At 39.5% G+C, this 10711-nt stretch overlaps 1 protein-coding gene and 3 non-coding genes across 4 annotated transcripts; all 4 read left to right on the plus strand.

Annotated features, from left to right (window-relative positions):
• Positions 1-1784: 1784 nt before the first annotated feature.
• Positions 1785-5282, plus strand: rps8a (ribosomal protein S8a). The gene is made up of 6 exons (XM_085141524.1): positions 1785-1877; positions 3301-3407; positions 3663-3762; positions 3970-4145; positions 4602-4731; positions 5128-5282. The coding sequence occupies exons 1-6, from the start codon at positions 1874-1876 to the stop codon at positions 5235-5237; spliced, it is 627 nt and encodes a 208-aa protein (XP_084997650.1). The 5' UTR covers positions 1785-1873; the 3' UTR covers positions 5238-5282.
• Positions 3460-3568, plus strand: LOC146497371 (small nucleolar RNA SNORD46). Its single transcript, XR_014871001.1, has one exon. It is a non-coding gene; the product is annotated as a small nucleolar RNA SNORD46 (small nucleolar RNA).
• On the plus strand, positions 3803-3872 carry LOC146497372 (small nucleolar RNA SNORD38). The gene has a single exon (XR_014870999.1). It is a non-coding gene; the product is annotated as a small nucleolar RNA SNORD38 (small nucleolar RNA).
• On the plus strand, positions 4427-4494 carry LOC146497373 (small nucleolar RNA SNORD38). The gene has a single exon (XR_014871000.1). It is a non-coding gene; the product is annotated as a small nucleolar RNA SNORD38 (small nucleolar RNA).
• Positions 5283-10711: the final 5429 nt, after the last annotated feature.

Genomic DNA, 10711 nt, shown 5'->3' on the forward strand with positions numbered 1-10711 from the left:
TATAAAAGGACAAGTAAATAAAAATAATACTTAGACCTGCCATCCCTTTGGCAAGGTCTGTTAAAAAACTCAACCGTCACTCTCAGATAAGGTCCAATTGGTTAGGATGTTCAGGAACAGCGAAAAACTTAAGCCTAACATGAGCTGGAGACTGCAGGAACACTGAAGGGAGTTTTATATCACCATGGACTGAGAGGTTGCTGACCAAGAAAGACTGCCTTGCTTCAAAGTTGATACCTTCAAGCGTGACTGAAATTTGCCGCTGCCCAGATGGACAAGCTAAATACATTCTGGACAAAGTTTTATGGTCAGACAAGACCAACGGAGTTATTTGGCTGCAGTGACAAGAGGTTTGTTTGGAGGAATAAAGATGACCTGAAACATTATACCAGATGGTGGCAGCATCATGCTCTGGGGCTGTTTTGCTGCCAGTGGAACTGGTATATTCCACAAAGTGGATAGAATAATGAGGAGGGAGTACCTTCAAATTCTTATACCTTACTTTGGATCAACAACTAAACTTGAAGGCAGTTGGGTGTTTCAAGAGGACAATGAGCCCAAACACCCTAACAGAACCGGTTTTGAAATGGATGAAGCAGGCTAACAAAATGCGTGTGGACTGGTGCTTCCGAAGCCTCAGCCTTAACCTTATTAAAAATGTGTGGATTGTGCTTAAAAGCTGGGTCCATGCCAGGGAAATCAGTTTAAATGAATTCTACCAATTCTGCCAAGAAGAGTGGCCAAATATCCTGCCAGAATTAAGGCAAAACCACAAGTATCTGGTATCTTGCTAAAGCAGATTTTAGCCAAATATATGAGGAGGTGCATGTATATTTTGGACCCTGTGTGGATTAGAGGAAAATAAAGTTCAAATTTGTACATCCAATTCTTGTTTTTTTAAAGTTATGAAAGATGTATGTTGCATAAGCAAATAAATCATGAAAATCCCAGAATTACCATGACATTTGTGCCCATGACGAGTGTGTAAACTTCAGACCACAACTGGAAAAAATATGACTTAACTAGCATTAATAATAACTTGCAGCTTATCAGTTTCTTAGTCTATGCTACAGACCAAGTCTATGACCAAGAGATAAACTATATGTTCTAATCATTTTAGATAATGAATTTCTGATTTTCAGGATTTATAAGCCACAGTCATCTAAAATAAAACAAAAAAGCTTGAGATGTGTGATCATGGGATATAAAAAAGTTCACATTTTTGAATAAAATTATGAAAAAATAAACTTTTTCAGAATATTTCCGATTTTGAGATGCACCTGTATGTGGTACCTTGGGTGATATCTGGAAAAAATGATAACAGCAAGAGTGAAAGGGAAGGTTTACAAGATGATAGTAGGGCCTGCTATGGTGTATGATTTGAAGATGGTGGCACTGCAGGAAGACAGGTTGTTGAAGAACTGGAGATGCTCAGACCTTAATTGAGAGTGACCAGAATAGGCAAGATTATAATTTGGAGGCAAAGTTAGAGTTTCAATGGTTTAGACATGTGCAGAGGAGGGAATTGGATATACTGGACAGAGGAAGACCTTAGAGGAGAAGAAGAGCATGCAGAAAGCTGGTGTGACTGAAGAGGATGCAAGGGATGGAGTGAGATGGAGGCAGATGATCTGCTGTGGCCACCCATAAAGGAAACAGCCTGATGAAGAAGAAGAAAATGAAGACCTTAGAGAATATGAAAGCAATTTTGTACTTTCTGTAATGTTGTTCTGTCTCTGGTAGTGATATCTCGAAACTTTTCTGAGACGATGAAGGAAATCTCGTTCGCCGAAGAGTTAGTTCCCGCGAGATCTAGGGTGTTCAAACCTTCCCATGAGCCCTTGCGGTTCCTCTTTCTAGCCGGCGCCTGAGAATGGGTACGTGTTTTCATGCTCGCGACGGAGACCGAATCCTTACCCATCAGATGTTTTAACGAAGGAATATTCCAGTAATGGTTTGCTATAGCGATAAATGTTGTCATCTAAATAGAAATAGCTTACTCTTTGCTGTCTATAGTATGTTGAATTTGTTTTAAAGAAATATTTTCTAGTGGCTATCTGAAGCGAGTATCCAAGATGGCTGCTCTCAATGGCTATGTAGTTAGCTGCTGAGGCTGAAGCGTCCCCAAAGACTTCTCTTGTGGCTGGTTTGGGATGTTTTATTGTGAAGCAGCTGTGTTTTCGCGTTAATTTGGCTTCATACGAGAAGTGTTGGACATCTTGTGCTCGCAAATTCAACTGTTTAGGCTGGTCGAAGTTAGCTTAGTTAGCATGCCTATCGTGATCTTGTCACGCTGCTTTGCTGAGACGCTTAACGTAATAATGTAACTGCTTATGCTTTTTTAGAAACGTGTTTTGTCTAGTTATTGTTGTCGAGCTTAATTCAGCTTTATTTTGTCCTATTTAGAGGCATCTTATTTTGAAAGCTATGTCGCAGGTAGACCCGGCCTGTCTCGTGTCTCCGTTCCTGCATGCTCTATGATGCATTCATGTCCTCCAGTGGGACACCTTGGGCTTCCCCTAAGGTGTTCCTTGTTGTGATTTGGAAGATGGACTGAATTATCTGGTCCACATTCAAACCATACCATGGAGTAGTGGAGCACCAGCCACTTTGAGAATAAAGACTAATGCTCATTGAGTGGGACAGTTAGCAGGCCTGCATGCAGGGTGGAACACAGATGTCACTAGCCACATGTTTTGGTGGCTTTAGGTCCACGTTGGTGATGTAGGGCCCTTGGATTACTACTGAAAACCCAAACGAATATATATATAATAGTTGTGGAAATATGTTTCTGTCCTGACTTTAGGAATACTATGATAGCACAAGCTAGGGTGTATTTGTAGCCTAGAACGTGTGATGTAGTGGGTCTGTAAGAGCTTCTGAATATGTGTATGCATGTATCTGAGTATTGCATGTAACCAAACTGGTTGCGGTTACTTTGTCAAGATGCTGTTAGCTGTGTTAGTATTGGCAAGTCCTGAAATATTGCTGCGTGGTTTTGAGCTGGAAGTTGGCTCATCTCAGTTTTTGTTTACTGTTAAAATAGTTTAAATCTGGGTTAATATGCAACATGAGTTGGCTTTAACGTTTTGCAAAAGCAACTACATCTAGCCATTTAAAAGTACCATTTGATTGCTTGAGCGACATGATGAAACTCTTTTATGCGGAATCCAAATCAAATTGCGGACAACCCTTACCTTGGAGAACTGATTGCTCAAGCACAAAAAATAATCTTCTTGCTAGCATCTTGTTGGTGACCCAGTAAACTGACTCCTAGTTTTCTGTATTTTACTTTTGCAGGTATCTCAAGGGACAACTGGCATAAACGCCGCAAGACCGGCGGTAAACGCAAACCCTACCACAAGAAGAGGAAGTATGAGCTCGGGCGACCTGCTGCAAACACAAAGGTGACTTTTTGGGGGGGTGCACCTCTTACCTGATTAGACTGAATAATTTGGTAGCGTGGGTGATGAAAACTTGACCTTAGGTGGGTCTTTTTTTGAGCTGTTTTGGTTCAAAGCTTTGGGCTTACCAATGTTAGGACTTGTCATAGTTACACTGACACGCTTCAAAGCATATGCATGCTGCTGCTCAGGAAAGGAGGTTTCACATAAATCCTTTTATAAACTATAATACAATGTGTTCTTGTTGTTTTTTTAAAGATTGGAGCTCGCCGCATCCACACGGTGAGGGTCCGTGGTGGGAACAAGAAGTACCGAGCTCTGAGGTTGGACAATGGAAACTTCTCATGGGGCTCTGAGTGTAAGTTTCTCCTGGAATACCTTTTGATATTCCACACACCTTTCCATGATGATAACTTTGTCCAGTTCTGCTACTGAATGCAAGTGGTGACAGCAAAGACACCTGAGAAAGACACCTTCTCTCTATTCATAGTTAACTGATTTATGAAACGATGTAGTCAGATTCAATGGGAAGTTTAATGATCATGCCTGGGTTTTGTGTATTCAGGCTGCACACGGAAGACCAGGATCATTGATGTGGTCTACAATGCCTCCAACAACGAGCTGGTCAGAACCAAGACCCTGGTGAAGAACTGCATCGTCCTTGTTGACAGTCTTCCCTTCAGGCAGTGGTATGAGGCTCACTACGCCACTCCACTGGGACGCAAGAAGGGCGCCAAGCTGGTATGTCATAAGCTCAGTGTTGATGCTTGTAGTTAAAGCACGTTATAACTAGGTTTCGCATTCTCTTGTGTTACTGTGAACGCTTTTTAAATGCTAATGGAGGCACATCGCTTTCATATGCAGCAGCTTTGTCATACCAAAGACTCTACCAAAAAACTACCAAAGTTTGTTTTAAACGCCTTTCGTCTCCCTTCAGTGGAAGACGTCTTTATTTGTCCATAAACAACCAAAGTAAAAGCCTTTTATCTTTATTAACAAAGATAACAGATTCGATATGTGTCTTTCCATGACGATAACTTGTCCAGTTCTGCTACTGAATGGAAGTGGTGACAATAAAGACTCTGAGAAAGACCTGTCAACTGAAGTTGCTCATTAAAAGAACATTCAAAGCATGTGGTTTTTGTGCAGTAATTTTTTGCAACATCTAAAGAGCTTTGCTTTTCCATCCTGATGCAGAGCCCTGAGGAGGAAGAGATCCTGAACAGGAAGAGGTCAAAGAAGACCCAGAAGAAGTACGATGAGCGCAAGAAGAACGCCAAGATCAGCTCACTCCTGGAAGAGCAGTTCCAGCAGGGAAAACTGCTCGGTAAGTCCAACATTTGTGGCAGAATTATTTTTATTTGGATAAGTGGTGAGTGCTGTTTGAAAGTTTTCATCATTAGAGTATAAAAGTGTAATCATGTGTGGCAGTTTATCTTGTGCATATGTGTTAAACACAAATACCAGGGCAGTGTTATTTAACAAAAAGGTTTTCACTTTCCACAAGAATTATAAATAATTTTGAGCGACTGTTTAAAAATTTGCTAGGAATAAAATATTTGTATTTTTATTGAAAGGTCAAATGACAGGAGAAATGCAAAGACTGAAGTTAACATGCCCTCATTGCCTTAAATATATTTCTGCAACATCAAACCCACACATCTGAAACTTGATGTACTGACCTTGATAACATGACTGACTGCTTCCATCTTCCTTCATGCAGCTTGCATTGCCTCCAGACCCGGCCAGTGCGGCAGAGCAGACGGCTACATCCTGGAGGGCAAGGAGCTGGAGTTCTACCTGAGGAAGATCAAGGCCAAGAAAGGCAAATAGATGTACAGCTGTTTGATACGTCAATAAAATCCAAACGTCCCACAACTGTCCACTGTGTCTGCTCTTTCACTGGATGTGACTGTTATTTGTGCATTCAATCAGAACTGGATTTTCTTTTCCAAGGCTAACTGGGGGTAAACAGATCACACCTTATAATTAGTGACAAATATAAAAAATGTAGATTTCTGACTGCCTTCAGGTCTGCGTGTGTCAAGGAGTGAATTACTGAATTGGAGTATTCAGATCTGAGTAAAAGCAACTATTTAGAATGACATTTCCACACCTATTTTAATGAGGAAAAGCCTCTGCTGCTTAGATGTTGGTGTAAATATAAGACAAATACTTGTTAATGTCTGTTCCTTACATTTAAAAAATAAATAAATAAAAAATCTGCTTGTGTTGGAGTCGAGGTATGACTTTTAACACTTAGCAGTGGATTTGATGCAAATAAGCAGAAAAAATCTTGAGGGTGTTTTATTTCTCCCTGTGGCCTGCAAATATTGGATAACATATTTGAGTGGTAAAATGTTATGAGTGTGTGTATAGAAAATGAGAAAATCAGTTCCTTATAAGAACATAAGGATTGGATTAATTGAAACTCACGTGCTTAATCGTCTAAGTCTTTAAACCAGTGTGATGAAGAGCTATTTTTCATGTGTTTTAGGTCAAAAAGTATTAGCCAAAAGAGAACCTGAGAAAATTCCATTCATTAAGGGTAAAAACACCATCCTAACCTCTGTCTGGACCTTTGTGAAAAAACAATTCCCCTTAAACCTAATGAGTCACGAAACCCTTTGCAGCAAAAACTAATCTGTAATCAAGCATTTGTGGTAACCAGTGTTGGTCAAGTTACTTGAAAAAAAGTAATTACTAATTTCTTCTCGAAAAAAGTAATCCATTACTTAATGATTACTTATCATTAAGTAGTTACTTTTCGAAAACATGATGCAAAACCTGAATACAGAATAAAGCAAAAGAACTTTCAGCCCAATTCAGTTTTTTCTGCATAATCCATCATATAAAATTGAATCAAATGAAAAGCCTCTTTCTAAAAGTTGTTTTATTAGTTTTAATCTTTCAATTTTATGCACATTGCATTAAGCAAAAATTAAGTTATATGCAACTGTCTTTGACTTGAAGAGACTTGTTTAACATTTAACCTCCTAGGACCTGGCGTCCACATATGTGGACATCACATTTTGGGTTATTTAGACCAAAATACTCAATTTTGCTCTACAAGGGCCTGATATACACTTACGAGGACATTATACTGCTACTGTTCTATCAAAATTTTAAACGAATATCCTCATATGTGGCTCTGATTTTTCATAAAAACAAAAATAAGGTAAAAAAAAAAAAAGAAATCTGGTAATTCTTTGTTTTTACATTCATCGGGCCCCAATATGCCCAAATATCAAAGAGAAATTAAAAATGCATGTCGTGGAAGAGTTTGGGTCTTAGGAGGTTAAACCTATTTTCTGTTATCAGGATACAAAGTTAATGTGAGTAAAACACAATTGCTTGAATACAATTAGCGAGTAGCCTGCAAGATTTCATAAAAACTATTGAAAATCCATGGATCAAGCTGACTTTTAAAATTTGGGAAATAGTAATAAAATAGTATAAACTAGAAGAAGATGTAGCAATTCGTAAGTGGTGTGCATACGATACACATTTTGTTCCAAATAAATTGGATGCTAGATTCAAAGATTGGACAAATAAAGGATTAACAGCTTTATGTATGGTAATGGAGAAAGGTAGACTACTTAGTTTTGAAAAGATTAAAGAAAAATATAAAAATATAAAAAATACCTACAGATGAGGCAAAAAGATCAAATCTAAGGCTGAATTAAGCAAACAGCTGTTAGACTGGGCATACAGCTCAAATAAAGATAGAGGCTTTATCGTTGCCTTGTATAAAGGGTTAATAAACATGAAATCACACTCGACCCTACATATTTAAACATAATGGGAAATGGAGGGAGGAATAGATATTATGAAGGAAGAGTGGAAAACAATAAGGACATACCAATGGAAATGTAGCAGCTCACAGAGCTGGAGGGAATTTGGTTGGAAAAGCCTGATAACATATTTTATTACATCTCACCAAAAATCAAAGTAACCCTCCCATTTGCTGGAAGAATTGTGGAAACACAAATGCAAATCATTATCATATAATTACTGGGACTGTCATGTTATTAAAACTTATTGGAGGGGAATACGTGTAGCAGTACAAGAGATATTTGGAAGTTATTTGCCTCTAGAAAGGAAAACTTTATTTGTAATATTTGTTTAGTATTTTGTTGGTGGTAGGCAAAAAAGCTCTCACAAAAAAAGACTTTCATGTCAGAGCCCAACAATGAACATGTGGATGGACGCAGTAGCGGTTTTAGATACGGGCGACACGGGCGGTTGCCCGGGGCGGCATCGTGGTGGGGGGCGGCATCACGGACATCGGCAAAAAATAAATAAATTGCTCGTATTCATGCTGCCCCGACATCAGCCAGCGCATACTGGGAATGGCAGAGGCACCGATCGGTTTTCTATCGCCCATTTGCTGGGAGTAAGGGCGCCCTCCGTTTGCGAGGTGCGCCTGCTGCTTGCGGCACAGGGAGGAGAGGGCGGGGCGGCGGGGGATTCTCTGGCTGGTTTGAGCAGCATCTAATAACCAACTCGCAAAATAAAACAAAATAAAAACAAAACAACAAACACGAAAACACCAGACATCATGATACAGACTCATAATTTGAAATTCGAAATTCTATACAAGAAAAGTGAGCGCGAGAGCCCTCGGTGCGCCTTCTCGCTGCTGAAGTCAAAGTAAACTTTATTGTCATCTCCGCTACATACAGTCCAGTATATAGAGAGACGAGACGAGACGACGAGGCTCCAGTTACAGCAGTGAAAGTAAACAAACAATAAATATAAGAAGAGTAAGAAAATAAATATACACTTTAGGACTCGGGGTAAAGGGATCAATAACAATTTAAAATTTATAATTTACAGTTTGATGATTTAATGCAGGGGCGATTCTAGGATCAGAGCTTTGGGGGTGCCGAGCACCCAGAGAGCTGCCCATCCAGGCAAGGTAAACTTTTCTCATCACAATGAGACTTCTTCCCCGTCTCTGTCAGTCCCTGCATCCCCAAATGCCTCCAGTTGTCCCGAGTTCTCTCTGACTGCCTCCTTGGTGCATTTAAACCCCTGTTCCTCCCTGTCCTCATCGTCTGTTGTCTTCATCTCCATTATCAGTCATCATAATTTTACCCTCTCTGTGCAAGTCTGCAAATTTCTTTATTAAATCATAAGTTTCTTAAATTCATCAAGTCTCTCTGTGCCTGGGTCGTCGTCACAAAACATGACATCACTGTTTTGTACATTTTAACACAATTTAATCCCCACATTTTTGAAAGAATAGCAAAACACTTTTTTGAAAAGTCTGTAACAAAACCATCAAATCTGATCAAGGTTATTAAAATGCTGCCAAAGAAGAATGGATTGGAATAAAAAAAAAAAATACATATCCTAACCTTAATTACTGGGGAAAAATGATGAATGATGCTCATAGTGAGTAAAAAGTAAATGGAGACACTTGGCCTTTGGTACAATGTATACAATGTATGAAAAGATCTTTACTGCAGATACTACTATGGCTCTGCAGATTTTTTCTTTTCTTTTAACCTATGTCGCCTCACCTTGAGGTTGGTAAATCTGTCTGTCACATTTTGGTGGTCAAGTCTCTCACGCATCTCTTTCTCAACTGACATCACAGCCAGGTGCTGGAGTCTGCTTTGACCCATGGTCCTTCTCAGCCAGGTATGGAGCTGACTCAAGACACTAAAAGACCTTTCACAGCTACAGCTGCTAACTGGGTTTGTTAGGGCAACCTGAATAACAGTTTTCAGTTTGGGGAAGATCTGATTATACAGAAGATTGTACAATGTTAACATATCTTGAATGGCACCAGCCTCACTCTTGAGCTTTATAAGGTCTTTGGCAACCGTGACTTCCTCTGACTGAAGCTCAATATGGTAATGCAGTGCCAGGGCTGACAACCCAGTTTGTTTTGCAGATTCTGTATAGTAGCTTTAATATAGGGAGAACACAACTTCCAGATTGTATGAGTTGTTTGTATTAGTTGTTTGTCTTTCTTTTTCTTTGCCAGTTTAACAGTTCCTGTTTTGCCTGTTAGTACTCCCTTTCTGTTTTCTTACCTGGTACTTCCTGATCTTGTACTTTGTCCTCATGTTCCCCTCTTTCCTCTCTCCCTCTTTGGACTGACAATCTGTACACACACACACACACACACACACACACACACACACACACACACACACACACACACACACACACACACACACACAACAGGAGTTATAAGGTTAATGGGCATCCAGTCAGTTAGCTAGTAAGTACCTTGGGTTCAATATCGGCACATGCACATATGGCAAAATAACCAGTTTCTCTCATTACATTTCAAATAGGACAGTGGTAACAACAGCAGGCTACGGACAATGTTAAGTTTTAGATTTTAAATAGGCTGTATACATTTCAATGAGATCAACAGGGGAATCAAATATTGCTAATTTTACTACAGAGCAAACATCGTCGGAAAACACGTTTTCAACTAGGGCTGCCACAAACAATTATTTTGATAGTCGACTAGCCACCGATTATTTTTGCAATTAGTCGACTAATCAGATCATCATCCATTGGATGTACAGCGTACAGCTTATTGCACCAGCAGCATCTGCTCTCATATAACTATCATTAGCTTACAGCTCTCAGTGTTTAAGGTCTGTGCTAACTAAAAATAAAGACAAGATGATAGTTTATTAAATTTGAATGAAATTTGCAGATTGTTTTGGTGAAGTTTAATAAACTCATTGTTATCTAAAATATAACAGGACACCGGAGTATATTCTCGAGCATCTCACACTTCTGATAATCAGTTGTCTGCTTGACGTTTATTCAGCTGTGTAAAAACTATAACTTTAATCTCAGCCTAACCGATTTACTCAGGAACAAATAAAATACTAAAAAAAGGTGGTCTCAGCCACCATTGCTCTGGCAGCAACAGCGCTAGAGCGAGTAGGAGAGAGCCGAGCTGGAACAAACCATTTTGGGAGGGGGGACTTTTGTTGTTAAAATGTTCCATCTCAATTAAGTACTGTATGCTTTTTATACTTTTAGTAGTGTGTCCCACAAACAGCAAATATTTTCAAAAAAAGTAAGACATCTTTGGGGGTGCTTTGATTCATTTTGGGGGTGCTGAAGCACCTCCAAAACTGGGCTAAAATCGCCCCTGGCTGAAGCACCTCCAAAACTGGGCTAAAATCGCCCCTGATTTAATGTCTCACACACAGCCCTTCGAAAGGGGAGGTGGGCTGGCTGCTTCCAAATAGAGGACATTTCGTTCATAATTTTGTAAATCCAAGCCCATTATGTATTCATGATTTGAATCCTGGGTTGTGTGA

Source organism: Neolamprologus multifasciatus, chromosome 18 (assembly GCF_963576455.1).
Source record: "Neolamprologus multifasciatus chromosome 18, fNeoMul1.2, whole genome shotgun sequence".
Classification (NCBI taxonomy): Eukaryota; Metazoa; Chordata; class Actinopteri; order Cichliformes; family Cichlidae; genus Neolamprologus; species Neolamprologus multifasciatus.